Source organism: Lates calcarifer, linkage group LG7_1, assembly GCF_001640805.2.
Source record: "Lates calcarifer isolate ASB-BC8 linkage group LG7_1, TLL_Latcal_v3, whole genome shotgun sequence".
In the NCBI taxonomy this organism is placed as follows: domain Eukaryota; kingdom Metazoa; phylum Chordata; class Actinopteri; family Centropomidae; genus Lates; species Lates calcarifer.
Window position 1 is genome coordinate 22,560,477 of NC_066839.1, and position 18,704 is coordinate 22,579,180.

Consider the following 18,704-nt stretch of genomic DNA (forward strand, 5'->3'; position numbering starts at 1 on the left):
TATCACTCAATGATTTAGTTGACTCAACAAGCTACTCAGAGTAGCAGAGCAGAGGTTTCTTGCAGACACTGCAGAGAAGTGACCTGAAAAATCACAGCAGACAATGAGAAGCAAGCAGGACAGACGACAGTCAGCCTCTCTCACTCCCAGCAGATCAATCAAATCAACAAAGAACTTGCTCAGTATATTTTACTTTACACTACATGACTACATGTGTGTCATGTTTTGTTGTCCTGTCTGTATATAGTTAGTTAAGTCTGCAGGTCAGTGTGTCTCTGCAAAAAGCTCCAGAGAAGCTCCTGCTGTCCCATAGGGTTTAAATCTAAAGTAAGCCATCAAGCAACCAGGAAGATTATATAAATAATTGAAATAGAAAAAGAGTTAATGTGCTGCTGTGTGATTGCCATGTTACACTACAGGCTTTATCAGGTTCTCTTTCCCATGAGGATCATTTCACCTTATTTAATCACTGATTAGTCACTTATTAGTCGTGCTTTACTGTGAAGTGAAAACCACATCTCCAGCTTCTTTGCTTTACTGAGATTAGTTCCACTGAAAATTCTGATGTCATCTTTTCATCATTGTTCATATGAAAAACTGAGAACAGTGTGGATTCATCCTTGTTTCATTTACTATAAAACAGCCACAAACCCACAGATTGTTACTTGTTATTGTTACTTTTTGTAGCTCTTGTGTAACAAATCTGAGGCCTTTACTGCTCTTTTCAATAAATGATTAATGAAGTTACTACTAAGTAATTCTTAATTGCTTACTACTACATACACAATGCATAGAAAGTAGGAGAAATGCAGGAAAGTGACAGGGCCTCCACATGATTTTTAACTTCTTAATACAAGGCCCACTTAGCTTTTTTTCTCCCAGAGATTTCAACTGCATCTCACAGTCTTCTTCAGTGGATGGAGTTTGTTCAGTTGTCAGGCTGCAAGTGTAGAGGAAAAAAAACAACAACATTTTTTATAGTCAAATTCCAAAGTCAAGAATAATATGTCACACACAACAACAGTGTGCCCCCACTGTTTAAATCTCTGATAATTTATTGTGAAGACATTGTTAAATGATGAGAACCAACAGATATAAGAATATTCAACTGCATTCACTGAGCCAAGAAAAACAAAAGGAGATCATCATTTGTATTTCTATTTATTTAAAAATAACCAGTCATCCAAAGACTTTTCAAGTCACCTGCTTTCAAATGATCTATAAGATCACTTTCTTTAACATTACTGTTAAATACAACCCAAATAAATTAAAATCAATAGTAACACATTTCACATAGACTGTCAGCAGTATGTTTCTACTCCGCTGATATGATACAGTAGCTCAAATAGCAGTAGTATTTGTAGGTAACACTTTAGAATGAGGTTAGACAAATAAACAGATTATTGATGCTTGAATTAGTGTAAAAAGTATATGGCTGATTCCTTCATCTGCCCACTGCTGGCTGCCTCTACAGTCCAATCAACTTCCAGCATCTAGTTCTTAACATAAGTTGACTGACAGTGTGATTAAAGTCACATCATTAGATTCGTTCATTTGTTCCCTGACTGTTAATTGTTAATTTGTACAGCCCTATGATGAAGTGTCACCGCTTTATAGCTAAACAGGCTTTTCAAACACACACCGCGCGCGCGCGCACCCGCACACGCACACACATACACAGAGCATGCTAAAATTGAACACTTTTCATACAGTGGAGCATGCATCATGTCACACTGATGCTACACCACCCCCTGCCTGTCCCGCTGGTTCACAGGCAAACCTGGCGGTTTGAGGGAAGAGGGGATGGGCAGTTCATGCAGGCTGTCAGGGAAGGTCGCAGGGCTCAGTTGCTTCAGGATAGTCTGCATAGCGGCGAGGACCAGCGGCGCCGGACTCATCCCTGCCAGGTACTTGTACGTCTCCTCACCCAGTACCTTACCCCAGCGCTCCGGCTCCCTGCCCAGAGCTCCTTTCATTTTAAAGTGAACCTTTGGCATGAACATGAGCAGGTTGTCCAAGCACTGCCTCCTTTCCCCGCCGTTCACCTCCTGGGAGTCCCTGAGTTTCTCAAGAATGACATCCAGCGGGGTCAGGCCACTGTGGTCCTGGGCGTGCGGAGATGCTCCGTTCCCCAGTAGCATGATCACCGCCTCTGGTCGCAGGAGCTCACAGGCCAGATGTAAAGGGGTTCTGCCGTCCTCCGTGTGAAAACACCCGGCCCGGTCTGTGTAGGAGGCCGCGCTGGGTATCCGGTGAGTCTCCTGTAAGATGAGGCCGAGAATGTAACGCCTGTCGTAGCGGACAGCCATGGCAAGGTGTGGGGCGGAGGACGGGCAGCAGCAGAAGCGCTCCCCGGGCTTTGCTAGCGCTTCGTCCGTGTACCGGTTAAGCAGGTACTGGGCGTATGCCTGGTGATCATGAACTATAGCGTAGAGCAACGCCTCCGACGGTGTGTAAATCCTCTGACTGGCGTCCTCCTCCTGGTAGAACGTCTCCATCGTTCGCATGTCCTCCAACATCCAGACCGGCTTCAGGTCTCTAACAGCCCGGTAGAAAAGCAGCGAGAAGGACTTCCGATGCTTCTCGATGCTCCGAGCCGCCGAGGTGACGGTTAAGGAGGCCATGGCTACCCGAGTAACTTTATGTCCTCAACGGGTTAGACTGCGTCCTTCATCGCTCTGGAGCCATTACCTCACGAGCTGCGGAATAAGACGGACTGAACACAGGAGCATGTTAACTAACAAAACACCGAGAAAGGACAACGATACGGCTCTGTTTACAGAGAGATTTATATAGCAACAGACCCACATTCCATTACGTTGCGGACTGCTGTTGGACTCCTCTGCAGTACTGAGCTAACGCGCATGCCCACAATGTGATAACGTTTGAGGTTTAGGAAACTTTATTGACAACCCGTGTTTACATATCAACCCAAACAGAATTAGAAGCAGAGAACACTTTCCACACCCATCACAACGAAAACCAAACAAACTCCTGTATACACTGAGCATGCGCTATGCATATTTTTAACATGAATGTAGCTGACCAGGAATGTGCAGTATCACACTATAATGTTTTGGGAATGATCCATAAAAATATATAAATGCCACAATTAATTTTCAACACCAATAAATATGTATCATTACATAAATTCAGATAATGACGGCATACTGATGGTAAAAGAAAAGATGTATTTCTACTGCCAGCCCGTTTTAACTCGCCATTACACCGGCAGAAAATCGATTTTTGACTTGATTTGTGAATTGATTCAGAATCGTCCACGTCCGCATCGCGACACACACACACACACACACACACACACACACACACACCACCACCACCACTATCTATCTATCTATCTATCTATCTATCTATCTATCTATCTATCTATCTATCTATCTATCTATCTATCAATCAATCAATCTTCCTGAAGAGGAAGGAAGATTGAATTATATCAGTAACAGCAAGAGCATTCATTCAGTGAGATGAATAATGTTGGTTATGTTCTGTATCTTGTTGATACAGAACACATGAACTTGTAAGACACAGTTAACAAGATTCACTTGCTTAAGTATCAGAGAAAAGTAAACCTACACCCTGGGACAGATCAGGAAGGAATGGGTCCCTGTGCACAGACAGATAAAAGGCCTCACCCCTTACTACCTCCCCTCCCTCTTTGTCAGCAACATTTTACAGATAAAACAGATCCATAATGACAGTGACACACCACACACCAATACTGAGCACATTACAACAAGGAGCTATAAGCCTACATATTAAAGGAAAGCATTAATGAAAACCTGTAGTATACCAATTCTATTCACTGTATATGCTTCTTTTGTACAGCTGTAGAGTCTGCTCTGTGATGAAAAGCCTCCTGCTGCGTTTACAACCACACTCAGCACCTGCTGTTATATTTAGAGATTATTAGTACTGCTTCTAGTATTATTGCTACTATTGCAATCACAGCTTTAATTGTCATTACTGTTATTACCACTGTTATTATTGATACTACTTTACATTTTTACATGAAATCTGTGTTATGCTATGGTGTCCTAGTCTTTCTGCATGTGCACTTGCATACAGACAAGTTGCAACATCCAAATGCTGACTAACTGTTAATAGTAATTAACAATCAATAAAGTAACAGTAGTGATAAAATAATAGATTATATCATAACACCAGCAAGTGCAAAGTACTTTTCTGCTGATAATACTTGTTTTCTTAAATAAGATTTTGAGTTCAGGATTCTTATTTTTATTATTTACACATATATATACCTGAGTAATGATTATAATCATCTTTCAATTTGGACTGTGTCAGCACAAAATTTAGCGTACTGCTACAATATGTTGTAAATGGACTGTACTTATATAGCGTTTTTCTAGTCAATATCGACCACTCAAAGTGCTTCACACTACAGATCACATTCACCCCATTCACACACATTCATGCAGCACTTGTTCTATACAATGTGCTTTCTTTCACTGATGACACACGTCGTATCTTGCCCAGGGATACTTCGGTATGCAGACTGGAGGAGCTGGGAATCGAACCACTGACCTTCTGATTGGTGGGCGACTGCTCTACCTCCTGAGCCACAGCTGCCCTGTCTGTGCAGTACAGGCTGTGTGGCTTGTTGTGTAGTAATCATCTTTGGTCACACTGGGGCAGTAGAGATCTACTGAATGTGGATGTCATCTTCACTGACTTGAAGATGACAATGATCCAAACACAAGGAAACACAGTGACAAATGTATGGAGTTTGAACTGAATCTAACAGAATTACAGCTTCACCAGTCTGCTGCAGTTTTACACATCACAACATGTCTAAATGTTTTTGGGTTACTTACAGTACTGTGCAAAAGTTTAAGGCAAGTTTTAGATGTTTTTACTCTCAACTTCTCCAAGATGCTGGTACAAACTACCTAAGAACTGAGGACTGAGGAGAACTGGAGCTGTTTTTGACCAAATTCTAATACAATGATTTAACATCCTGGGAAATCAAAAATGTCGCCTGGAAATTACATTAACAATAGACCTTTGTAGAAAATGTTTTATGGGAGACGTAATTGCCATTTGGAGGAAATGTTTCTTTTGAATGAATGAAGTACTACATTTATTAAAAAGCACACAGCTGTTACATCAGTAATCACATCCCATTTGCAGTTACTTTTAGACAACAATAGCACTTTGGTTAAGTGCTCTTGGTTAAATGTAAATAAAATGTTGTCTTTGAAGTGACTGTGAATGTTTTCTGTATTAAACCAGACCATCTGTACCAAACCTCAGCCCCATCTCTATGGTGAGTCTGGTTGGGTGGGGTTAAATCAATCTAAAATTATGTTGGCCAAATTTAGTGTGCAGTTGAAAAGAACTCTGCAATTTCCCCCTGCAGAGCCAAGTTCTAGTTCATGTAGGCTGAGGAAGTCTGCGTGTGACATGGTGGATCATAGCATTATTACTGAAAGGTTGAGAACATGGGTTGGTATCTCCAGGACTTGGTTTTCCTCATACCTTTCTAACAAAAAAAAATAGTATATGTTGATAGTTTTACCCCCTCTCAAGCAATGTCTAAGTATGGGGTCCCGAGGGGCTGGACCAATTTTATTTTCTTGTTATTTACTCTCTTTGGGCCAAATTATGAAAGAGTATGATATTTAATTTCATTGCTACACTGATGATACTCAATTGTATTTATCCTGTAAATCTTACCTAAAATGTTACCATACATAAAAATTATACTTAAGTACAATACTTAAGTAAATGTGCTTAGAAACAAGAGGTGTACACAGACATCATTATTTATATCTCTATCTGTATCTGTTCAGCCAACAAAATTATCTGTGTCTGTATTTGGATAGAAGACCAGAGGTGGTTCTATTTTCTAACCTAATTTTCATGGCCAATGCAGTTATTGTGCCTTCAAAGCATCAAAAAACATAGAATTAATTATGAAATGTACTTCCGCAAGTTTTATTAACTGAACCCCACCAACACCACACCATTAGAATCAGAAACTGATAGAAAATGTTTGATAAATCAAAAGATTCTGTCTTTCACTGGGGATAGAATCAGTTTAAAATACCATAGAAATATCCTTCAGTTGAAGAGAGTTAAGTAGGGTACTAATATATAATGTTACTGCAGTTTGAATTACTATTTACATTACAGTAATACACTTTTCTCTGCTCAATATTATTTATTTATTTCTCCCAACTGAACTAAATTTGGATCAACTGCAAACCCACCACTATCAGCTATAACTAGGATTTTCTCACAGGGCACTTTTGGTAAGGTTATACTTCCCTAACATGGATGAATGAGTGACTGAGAAACAACAAGAAAATTATTTTTTTTTCCATTTTCAATGGAAGAAATTAACACACACACACACACACACACACACACCTAAAAACAGGTACTAAGCTTTATTCTGATGTATAGCTTGTAGGGGTTTGAGAGAATTCCAACTGCTTCAAAAGGGTTTTGCCTCCTCAGTGCGGGAGTTTCCCTGAGTGAGAGCCAGGAACAGTCAGCTGCAGGCCAAGCATTTCACACCTAGGCCTTCACTGATGTCCTACCTGAATTAACCCAGCTCTTAATACTGTTGTTATGATGTCACAGCTATAGAAACCATCAACAATATACAGAAACGCAGTATAACAGAACTTTGCATCACAGACAGACATGTCATGTAGCCAGAATAAATGCCATTACTGAAGCAATGCTATAAAAACCCAATGAATACAATTCAATAAGTCTCCAAACACTGCAGCTACAGCTGCTCCACACACATCACATCCAGCAGAAGCATCAGTATTAACTCATAAAATGACATAAAAGACATAAACAATAAAATATAGGTAAAATACATTTTACCTACCAAAACTGCTTTGTAGACAAATTTAAAAACTGCATCTGTCGAGTGGACATTCTCAGGCGTAAAGCGAATTAAAACTTGAGACTTACTGATGTGCCTTTGCTTATATGAATGAGGAAATTTGGGTAGAATGTTTCCATTATATGTGCTTTGGATTCAGGTACAGTTACTTTCCACCACTGGAAACAGCAGTTTGTTCCTCAACAAATGGGGTCAAAAGTCATCAGCCACGAGTCAGATCATAAAAAAAAAACCCTCAACACATGGCAACACTGTGCTCCTGTGACATTACTCAGTGTTTAATGACAGAAAAATAGGGCTATATTACAAAGATGGTACTAAAAGAGTGTCAAGTGCTTTGTCAGTTTGACCTTAATGTATAAATTAAGCTACAGGAAATCAAACACTTTGAGGGCTGCAAGTCAGTTCTTAAAGGACTGTATTAATTTTAAATTTTTGAACCAATCTGATGCTATTTTCAGTTTAAAGAAATCTGAATGACAAGCAATTACACACAATATAGTTACAAAAATAAGAGTAATTGTACACTATTTCACTTCTTTTTCTCTTAAGATTTACTTACCATTTTGTTTTATAACCCTGTAATATGATCACGTTATCCATGACACGGCAGCCTTGCTGAATTACAGCTCTCTACACACAGGACGTTTGCATTATTAAGCCCTCAGTCCTTGATTTATTTGTTTCCCCCATGGATCTCACACTAAAGCTGAATATGGCTATGAATGTTTCATATTTCAGTATGACTGATTAAGTTGCCATGACTATTAAGATTCCCTTGATTAGAGCTGCAGCCTCTGATCACCTCTGGCTAAGCCTTTGATTGAATTTGCAGTTGGTGGGTGGTCAGTAGCACATTTCAGCTGTGACCACGTCTCTTTTATCCCCAGTAATTACACTCTTCTATTCCAACCAATTGAATTAAATGTCAGAGGGAGACAGCTCAACAGGCACTTTAGCATGCCAGGAATCATCACTGTGTGTGAAGGTCTGTCTGTGGACACTGATCTGGGAGCATCATGCGAGTCTGTTTACTAAGGTTAAATCAGTCTGTAAATATTTATTAATTTATTTTTTGCCTTTAAAAGCAAACGTTCACTATAGAAAATCTGAGGGACCACTTGGTCAAAAATGAATAGACATATTAAAAAGATATTCTTCTGTAGTTCATAGTTTGCGCCTGAGCTGAGCTCCCTATGCAGCATATACTTAATTTCCTTGAGGGAGTCATCCCAAAGGGATCAATAAAGCCTGTCTAAGTCTCTAAGCAAAGGTAAAGTCTCCCGTCTTTGTTGCATGCAGAGTTACATGCAAACAAAGGAAACACTTCAGCATTGTTTTTTTGTTCAAATTCTTGAAATGTTTACCTGAGGCCTGTAGTGGCTGTGTGACTTTTGGCTGAAGAGGGGAGACATAAGAACAAGCAGCAACAGTAGAAAACAAAAATGAGGAATGGTATCAACTTTTTAAGAGACACAGCTCTGAAGTTTGGTAAAGTTACTCAATAGCCTTCACTGAGAGAGAAGTTGAAGGTGAACAGTAAAACTAACAACATGAGCAACATTTCAGGTGTGCTAACTTCCAGTTTGACCTCCAATTAAAGTGGTTCTCATTAGCTGAATAAGCTGTAGTACCTGAAATGCAATTGTCATGTGCATCAGTGCAGATAGAGCAGATGGTAGATGTTTCCTTTAAATAAATGAGTTGGTCAGCATTGTACACAGGTGATATAGTGTTTGAAGATGTGATTTTACTCACCACCACCGGAGTGAGAGTCTGTAAAACCTGCCAATGGTGTAACCTATTGCTTTTTCAATCTCAGGAACATACAGGTGATGATCCCTGGAATGATCAGAGTGAGAGAAAATGAGTGTATAGGCTTTATAATGATTAATTTGTACACACGAGATAAGATTATTACAGAGAGCCATTACAACAGACTGGCCTATCCCCAAAGCATGTAGTGTGCAGGAACCAGGCTACTTATAATATCAATGTTAAGTTGATTATTAGCTAACAAGGCAGCATGAGTTACAGTAACTACATTAATTATATAACCATTTATTAGTCATTAATAATGACAGTGTGAATCAGTCTGGAAACTGGGCAACACCACTTTATCTGTGCGGCTATAGCTCACTAAACTGCTGCAGCTGGTACACAGAGAGAGAGAGAGAGAGATGCACGGAAAATACTAGCCTTCATATTATGTTCTGTTAACTCACTGACATAATATGAATATAATCTGTCTCTCCACCTGAAAGGCAGCAGGTATGCTCAGCAGTTGGCACTGAAAAGCCAGTGCTTCACTTCTTAAGATGAGAGCCTGACAGTTTCAGTGGACTGTTTTTAACATTAAAAACTACAGTGTCACATCCATATTGGACATGTTACAAAGCTGTGTGTGAGCTACAGCATGGTAAACACAGAACTGAGTGTTACAACCGCAACAAGCTGTCAGGCTTTCCCTCATCTCAAAATAAGGGGTACTGACTGTTCAGTGCCTCTGGCGCCTGAGTGCTGAAGCCGGTGCCACAGCAGTTTAACAAGGTAATATTTATATTATGTCAATGAGTTAACAGAATGCCCTGTGATGGACTGGTGATCTGTTCAGGGTCTACACTGTCTCTCGCCCAATGTCAGCTGGGATAGGCTCCAGCCCCGCGGTGACCCTTATGAATAAGCAGTATAGACAATGAATGAATGACTGTGTAGGAGCCAAAGTTGATAAAAAAATTGAGTTGTATTTTTGTTGATATTTGCTAGTGCAATTTTTTTTTTACTCTGTAATACAGCTGTTTGCCATTTATGTTTGTTGTGTTTCACACGAGTTATTGAAGACTATTGGACATTTGTTGTCATGTTTTGCACCATCATGTTGGGATAAAGTTGCTTAGATATTCATAAAAGTGCTGTCATGACTGTGGATATAATACATATGTTAAGAATTTGTTTTGTTGGACAGGAAGTCTGCCATCTTGGATTTTGTACAGAAGTTTTCATTTTACAAACACATTTTTATGGCCTTCAGGATGTGCAAAAACTCATGAAACATTGCACCCATGTTTGAACTAATTTGCACTTTGACTGTCCATAGATATGGCACATAAGCTCTCTACAGCCCCCTAAATACTTTAAGCATTTTTGAGGTAGTAATTATGCTTGGACACTCACAAAACTTGACACATATGTTGAAAGTGACATAACTTGATATCTGATATGGGTCTTGGGCTCTGATGTGGCAAAATGGCTTGAGGGTGCTCCCTTGAAAGTTTTAATGAAACAGCCCTTGCCGTACATCTCACTTACATGTACAAACATTGCTAGGCATATGTAACATCCCAAGATGTACAAAAAAACCTTTTGCAACATTTTCAATGTTTCACTATGGCAGGCGAAGCTGTTGTAACTCATATATACATTGTACAATCTGCTCCAAACTTCATATCTGGCATCAGGAAATGATACGTTCCATACTGTTATGGTCTCCTAGTGGGTTGATCAGAACCACTTCAGATGTGGTCAGAGAAGCATTAAGAACACGATGATGCTTTATTGTGATGTGTAATGTGAAGATTGGAAATCTCCATGGAACGTCCTTGCCATGGCAGCATTAGTTGTTGTAATTTACATACATTGTCCACATTGTCCTTTTATTCTATTCTATTCTATTCTAGCTAATGTAATTATAACTGACTATTTACCATAAAAAAAAATCAGATCATTTATTGTTTTTAAAATGATACATTTAATGATGGACATGAGGGACACTGACAGCGGATCCTTTTGGTTCTGTGGGTTGTGGGGTGTGGCCTCCATGGATCTGACCTGTTCCAGCCCTTCCCAGATGGACTGAATTAAAATGGAACTGAATAACAGCTTCATACTCCTCATCAAGCTTCATGGAGTGCATGCACATGAAAGATATATTGTATAGAAAAATACAGTTTACAGTATCTACATGTGTGACTGTTGTAACAATGGACCACTACTACACAAATGGCTTTGGATACACGTTAATTAGTAAGGTGCGTTCACTGTTGGTTTGAGTCTGCACATGGGGCTTGCTGAGACAAAGACGATCATTGAATACTACGATTTTTTTGAATAGTTGCTGTGTTTAAAAGCTGGAACATATAGAGACAGGCTGCAGGGTCACAAACAGACCTAGTAAAGCTCTTCTTCTTTTAAAAAAGCTGAGAGAAGCAGCTGTAGGATTCTCTGAATTCACTGGCACACTTGCTCCATCCCATGATAATGTACAGTTCCTAAAAAACTAAGAGCTAAATCCTGTGATGACCTGCTCTGAACTTCTGAGCACAGTATCACACAAGATTAGGTTGGGTGACCTGATGGAACCCTCTGACAACGTCTAATCCAGTCTTTTGTTACACATGAAGCATGTAAGCACGAACAGTTTAACTAACTTTACCATCTTTAGTTGATTTCTTTCACAGAGTGAGATAAGGAGATTGATGGCAGTCTCATGTCTGTGTGAGTCTGTGGATAGCCTAGGTGCAACCTCCTGCCAGCTTTGATGTTGTATCTTTTTTTGTCCAACCCATACAAAAACAGAAAGGTAAAAGTGATAGTCAAGTGGAAAATATTTATTGAAAAACAGTATAACCTACATGTCTTGCCAGCATGGGTCGCCAGAATTGGTTGGTGAGTGCAGGTTTAGTTTTGGTCTCTGTACAGACACAGTTGTACTAAACCTTGACGTGTTACCAACATGTCTAAAGTACCCCAGGTGTATTTTGAACTTTGGAGTCACAATAGATATTTCCCCCTGCTTTCAGTCTTTATGCTAACCTGGCTTAATTACTAAATCCTGAATCCAGTTCTGTACTTTGCACATAGATATGAGATCTGTATCTATCTTCCCAACTAACTCAAACTCCAGGACAACCAAATGTATTTGGAACAATAAACTACTGTAAACATCCATCAGTCACCTCCTGCCTTAAGTGCTGTCATTCAGTTTGACCTCCAAATAATCTGTTATTTTGTACCCTATCTCTGTCATCATATACTTTATGGTTTTGTTTTTCAAGAAGCACATCCGCTTGCTGTCAGATGAGAATGGTTATGATGTTATAACAAATCTTTTAAGAGATGGTGCATTGAAAAACAGTAAAACAATATGAAATAATTGGTATATTTCAGTAATGCTAAGGACAAATGAAAAAAATGTGAAGGTGAAAGTGTGACAGTTAAACCTCTGCAGGATTTCCTTTAAATTGCAGACTGGTTGATTTCCTCTGTGCCTCTGGTATCTTTGCAGATGTCAGGTACCTCAGCCTCAGGCAAGGTGACGGCTCATCAAGATAAGTGACAGGTGCTGGGGCACAAACTTGACCAACAGAGTGGAAGAAGGGCAGAATGAACAATACATTAACCGCCTCTGGACCAAAGCTGCAGTTTGAGGCTTTAACAGCATTAATTTTAGCGGAAGCTATCAAGTGATTAACAACACAGAACAAACATGTATTAAAACTTTGCTTTGGAAATTAAACAGTTATGTGTGAACCGACCTACTTGAAGGAAAATCAAGTGATCGGAAGATTTGCTCACTGTAAAGCAATAGTGATCTGATACAAATAAAATCATGACACTGCCTTTTGTTGTTCAGCATCATTCAACAAGCAAAGCCCATGTATAATTTCAGGTAGGATGAATATGTATGTCTTTCTAACAGTAAGGCTTTAAGAGCGGCCACTCCACTGACACTGCTCTGTTGTCTAGTACTAGGGCCCCTTCTCTTCACAATATGCACTACCTCTGTGGGTCCAATAATCCACTTGCATGGCCTCTATATTACTGCTTTGCTTACAACACCCAACTCAGCATGGCTCTCGTCTTGTCTCTCAAACATATCCACATGGATGAAGGAATGCTACCTTCAGTATTCTACCAAGCCAACCTGGGTGTCATGTTTGAGGACCAGCTACCCTTCTCTGACCATGTTGCATCTGTCCCCCTGTAGTGCCGCTTTACGCTATACAACAGAAGAGAAAAATCAGGCCTTAGCTGACAGTACACCACAATACTCCTGGTGCAGGCCATGGCGGGCCCCCCTCACATACAGAGGTTCCTTTATGTAGCTATATTTTGATATTGTATTTAGTTATTATTTTGTAAAACTAAAACTTCTTTGTCTTCTGTTTACAAGCCGTGGTGTCAGTGTAAAAAATAAATGCCTCTGTTTGGTTCAGTTTGTCCATTCTGGGCTACTGTAGAAACATGGTGGCACAACATGGCAGATTATGTGGAACACGATCTGCTCCCTATGTAGATATAAATGACTCATTTGTAGCGAATGATAAGGATTATTAGTTTCACGTGGTCATACACTAATAACAACATACTTGTGTATGTTATAATCCATTTATATTCCATTTCTATCCCCCACCCCCCACCCCCGCTTGAAGCAAAGTGTTAAATGCAGTTCCAACATACTTTGTAGAGAAATAGAGAAAGATAGAAAGAAAAACCCATTACAACCAACAGCCACATCTGCTAAGTGTATACACTCCATAGGCCATATCCCCTTCAACACAGAACTCTTAAATCCATGTTAAGGCTCTATGAATCATCAGGGTTCATTCTGTTTAGTATTTTTGTATTGTGTATTGTGTGGGAATCGCAGACTCTAGGGCCTCAGTAAAGACGACAGTCAGCAAAACTAAGGGTCTTTGCATGGTTCTTGTTCTGGTCTTTACACTGTCACATATACATCTGTAAACCTTCGCAATTACTGTTGCAGCTGACATGCAGATCCAGTGTGTTCTAGGTGGCTTTCAGCTCTCCTTTCTGTAGTTGTGCCCACAGAACAACCTGTGTTGGTTGATTGCAATGGCAAGTCCTTTGTGGATGAGAGTACAAATACAGCCACAATAATGGTTTTGGACAGTGAACACACAGCTGCTGATGCTCAGATTGGCCTGCAATTGACGCTAAACCACGTCATGCAAATATAATTTTATCCAAGTAATTTATCAAATTAATGCACAGTTTACCTTAATTGTTGGCATTTTGTGATTTCATTCTTTGCACTTCCATCCCTCTTAGTCTCACTATGATAATCACTTTTTTGTTTTGACTGTATAAATTTTTAAGATACAGTTTATATGATTTTCAGTCCCCATATAACGCTACTGCTGTCATATAAAAAATTCTCTGACATCACATTGCTGTCTCAGGAGATTTTTAGTTTTATCTTTGTAGCAAAAACAACAAATTTGACCACACAAATATCTTATACAGCTCCAGGTAAGAAATGTGCACAGATGCACTGTAACAACACAGTAAAGCTGCTGCTCATCAGCTCTGCTCCTACTGTGAAATTCGACTGCTACACATATTCCAAATGGAGTATGGTACAAAAAAAATCCAATATATAGAGACACTATACACACTCAGTCATATCAGAAATATCACAAAAAAGTCATTCAAACAACACATAAGAAATGACAGCATGAGTGTATACACTGGACTAAACTGTCTCATGGGTCAGTTCGGGAGCATCATGCAACACCTGACAGTAAAAGAAAACAAGTTCATGTTTAATAGGAACTCTCTGGACAATGGACTTTTTATTAAATACTTTTGTTATTAGTTTTACTTATTAAACCCATATTTATGAACACCAACCAGTGTGTGAGGAGAACATGGAGGAATTAAGTTGACCAAAATGTGATGTCATTTGAAAAAAAACAAAACAAACAAAAAAAAAACATTAACAATATATCAATACAAAATGTCTCCAAGCACAAATTCTGGGACCTTGTGAAAGATGTAGGTAACTTACAACTTTGTAGACAAAATAAGAGACTTATTACCCTGACCTCAGCACTACTCACTTTGGTGAGAACAGTGTTATTATTAATGACAGAAATGGTGGCCAAAACTACAAAAGTAAGACTCATCCTCCAGAATCATCCTCTAAAAATATACATCCTGATTTTGTTATAGCATCCAATATCACCCTGAATGTGTAGTGATGATGTTTGGTTATGGGGCATTATTTGGCTTCTGTAACAAAACTGGGATTTCATCTTTAAAAAATAACTTTAAAAGTAATAATAATAAAATCTTTTTTTGAAAAAAACATTTAACTACATAACTAATCTAATGTACACAAACTAAACAGGCTTAATTGTCTGTACCAGTTTCCTCCTCAATAATTTGGCATTTTTTTTAACTATTAACTGAGTCCTCACATACAGTACAGCCATGGTTTAGGAGATGATGGGTTTTATAATCTATGCAGTCACATAAAATTTGATATGATTCGCATACAGAGTTATTGAGTGATCCCTCAAATATATTCTCTTTATAGAAAGTAAATACATTCACACAAAACTTTGTGAATAAACCTTTTTTCTTAAATCTTAACAAATCAAAGAATCACATCTACATATATATACTGCACCATTCAGTCAGAAATGGTTAACTGCATCGGTAGGTAACTGTAAAGAAGGTGAATTTACAGTAGAAGATTTTATGTGGTAACCACTGGTCACACCTTGCAGAGAGCTGTAATGGATCACTTATGTTTGACCAGCAAAATAAAAATATAAAACTTTAATTTCATTACATATTTTAAATGTATACAGTGTAATAACAGTCCATGGGCATTACCACACGTTTCTGTGATGGACAGCTTTGCTCCGTCATTTCCCGTCAGCTCCTAGAAGCCGATGAGCTATTTTATTCCATCTTTATACAAAGTGTGAGGTAAAACAATCCAGAGGTCTTATTCTAAACATTTGTATTTGGCTATGACTGTGAAAACCTCTCATCCTGTCTCACATGAGTCTGAGTGGTGGAGAGGAAATAGGGTGTGCTTCATGCAGGACAAAGGCTATTAGACCAGCAGGTCTGTCTTGGCATGGTTATTGGACATCCATATGGGCAGTGTTTGACGGTGCTCCATCTTTCTAGACAGTACTCTCCATCACCCAGTCAGCACTGTCTATCGTTCCCTTGCTCCCTCCAGTGTCCCCCTCCTCCTCACACTGCAGCAGCATGCCGTTTACAGACAGGCTCCTCTTAGTCCAGATACTGCTGATCCTGCGTGGTTTGTTGCACAATTGAGTGGCGCCAGCGCCTGTTACATCTCCCATGTCAAAGGACTGGCTCCTTTTAAGTTTGGAGTCCAGAGGTAGCATGAGGAGCCGGCTGAGGCTGGAGTCCAGTGTCCGGCCCAGCAGTGGCTCCCTGTCTGTGTGTGGATTTGCTGTTGTCATTGAAGCACTACTGGAGGGTCCTGGATCATGGCCTTGTGCCCCCCGCAGCTCAAGTGAGGTGAAGGCCCCAAGGAGGTGGTCCAGGTTAGACCGGGGCTTGGAGGGAGCTGACCTCCAAATGTTGGCAAGTGTGGTGTTGGGGCTGTATGAGCCCCCGGCCATAGAACCTGAGGAAGAGGAGGAAGAGGTGAGGCTGCTCTGGAGGGAGCCACACTTGAACTCTACAACCTCATCCTGCAGAGTCACTTTGGCTTTGACTTTCGTCTGAGGCTGAGGCTGAGGTTGAGGCTGGGATATAAAAAGTCCATTTTGCCCGAGGCGACCCCCGTTGGTTTGAGAGTGTGTGTCGCTGACACTGGTGAGTTTCCCAACTGGGGGTTCAGTATCTGCAGCTTTGTAGCGTACCATAAGGATGACGATGAAGACGAGCAGGGTGGCCACAATGATGCCCCCAACCACCAGAATCATGGTGCCTCCCAGCAGCTGGCTGGGCAGAGACTGGCACTGAGGGTAGTCATCCTGGGTGAAGAAATGTGTGCAGCCCACGACGTTGGTGGCTGTGAGTGTGGTGGCAGTGTCATCCCAGGCGGCCAGCACACACAGATCGTAGCGAGTCCCAGACACCAAATTTGTCACCAAGAAGGCTTTGCTGGAGGCTGGGATCATCCTTAACAAAGACAGAAAAAACAGTTAAGACCTGCAGGTTAATTACTGTATTAAGATAAAGAAGACTTCCTCTGTAGTGGCCTGATATCTTTTAAAGACACAGAGGCAGCTGAAAATACCAAGAGGAATGATACAGTAAATGCTATTAATAATTGAGCCATCAGCATCTAAACAGGGTACACATGTAATTTCAGTACATGGAGACTTAACTAACTGCTGCGGTACGTAATGCGAGCTCCATCCACTGTGCAACTTTTCATTAAAGGAGAGCCAGGAATTCCATTTGCATTCCCTGGAGTTTCTCTCCACTCCTAAGTCTCTGTGGTTGTTGCTTTAACAGACAGCCAACAGTAATTGGCTTTATCTCTCAGAGCCATCTGTCTTGCCGCAGTGAACAGAGGGTCCATTTGATACTGGAGCTTTGGAGCAGTGATAAATAAATAAGTAGAAAACCCAAGAAAGGCAAGAATGACTGGAGAGTGAAGTACATTTTGTATGAGCCAATCCAAGATAGATTTGGACCAGCGGGAGCTGTCAAGTGTCCTCGTGGTAGGAACAACAACACAAGGCAGAGTGTCAGGTGCTGGGGCATTAAGCTCTGGAGAGCTGTAATGCTGCATGCACAGGTGTGTGTGCGCGCTCAGGAAGAGATGTTTCATCCTGCTTTAACAACTACCATCAAGATGTTGAGGTGTCCCAGAGAAAGACAGTGAGACTCCAACTGCCTGAGGCAAGGTGCTGAGTGGCCAGCAGCAGTGGACTGGAGGTTGTACTGCTGCAGTTACTCTCACACCTGCTGTTTAAACGATCCTACTCATTCATTTCCCCTGCAGCAATTCACATCAGTCACAAACCTGGCTGTTCAACCTCACAGTAGAGCTTATATGAAAGTAATATACTACAAAAATGTATGTTATTGTGCTTATGCGAATGTTTGATTGTAGAAGGTTTATAATCATGGCACCTTTTATTTCTCTGTGTTTCAACCTTCAGCTGAAAATCTACCTTGTAAAAGCATTATGTTGTATACTGTTAAAAAATGTTATGTTATGCTTATAAAAATGCTATCAAACCCACCTAAGTTGTCACTACTAACAAAACTACAGTTACATGGCAGAGAACCAAGGCCTGTATTTTTAGATCAGTACCAGCTTTGTTATCTGGGACAAAGTGACTTCAACTTAGCCAGGCTCTCTTAGGTTTATCTGTCTTCTCTAAGCCTGCTTAGAGATTGATTTGTGATACCAGCTGCCTATTCTGACTGACAATGACTGATATTACAACATCAAATTAAGGCTCACATCATAACCTTTGTACACTTTTAGCAATGCAAAATGAACAGAGACTGTACTACTAAGAAAAATGTCAACCTCAATGAATACATGCAACTTCTGTTTACAATTAACTGTCAAGAACCTGTAATCACTGAGTGAATGATGATTCATATCTATAAGAAGTAAAGCTGCACGTAGAGTGATGTTGTTATAGAGACACAAGGCGGGGCTGGATGGTTCAACAAAGCAATGACTTTGACCTGACCTGTCCCCTCCCCTGATAATGAATAACCTGAACTGAAAATCTAATCTCCATAATCCCAATGGGGGTTAACCCCCTACCTGTTCCTAACTCAAGCCACAATTTTTCCTAACCCTAACCAAGCAGATTTTGTGTATATACCTAACAAAACCTTAAAGCGGTATCTGCTGTTCAGTGGGGGATTAAAATCAGAAAATTAATTTGGGTGATTGTTGAAGGCAGGAACAACAAATGTATAGCCACCAGGGCTCAAACAAATGAAGCTGTTTTCCAATAAAAAAAAGTTCTTCTTATTCAACAACTTGTGCTACAGTTCATTACACTATTATAATTGGCTGCCTGAGATT

The 18,704-nt window shown here is 40.1% G+C and overlaps 2 protein-coding genes and 1 pseudogene across 4 annotated transcripts in view; 1 reads left to right on the plus strand and 2 right to left on the minus strand.

The window, feature by feature from the left end:
• LOC108899331 (gap junction beta-7 protein-like) overlaps positions 1-18,704 on the plus strand; it is a 494,318-nt gene that overhangs the window by 102,747 nt on the left and 372,867 nt on the right. The gene's annotated exons all lie outside the window — the stretch shown is intronic.
• Positions 1,146-18,704, minus strand: part of zgc:112001 (uncharacterized protein LOC550384 homolog) — a 38,980-nt gene continuing 21,421 nt past the window's right edge. Inside the window, exons 1-2 of one of the 3 annotated variants that reach the window (XM_018699686.2) lie at positions 2,805-2,925; positions 1,146-2,716 (exon numbers count right to left, since the gene is read on the minus strand). In XM_018699686.2, coding sequence (XP_018555202.1) covers positions 1,740-2,624 — 885 coding nt within the window. In that variant the 5' untranslated portion in view covers positions 2,625-2,716; positions 2,805-2,925 and the 3' untranslated portion in view covers positions 1,146-1,739. Of the gene's footprint in view, positions 2,717-2,804; positions 2,926-18,704 lie in introns of those variants that run through there. The other 2 variants (XM_018699685.2, XM_051072059.1) reach the window with 2 other exon arrangements.
• Positions 14,665-18,704, minus strand: part of LOC108899326 (leucine-rich repeat and fibronectin type-III domain-containing protein 2-like) — an 81,626-nt pseudogene continuing 77,586 nt past the window's right edge.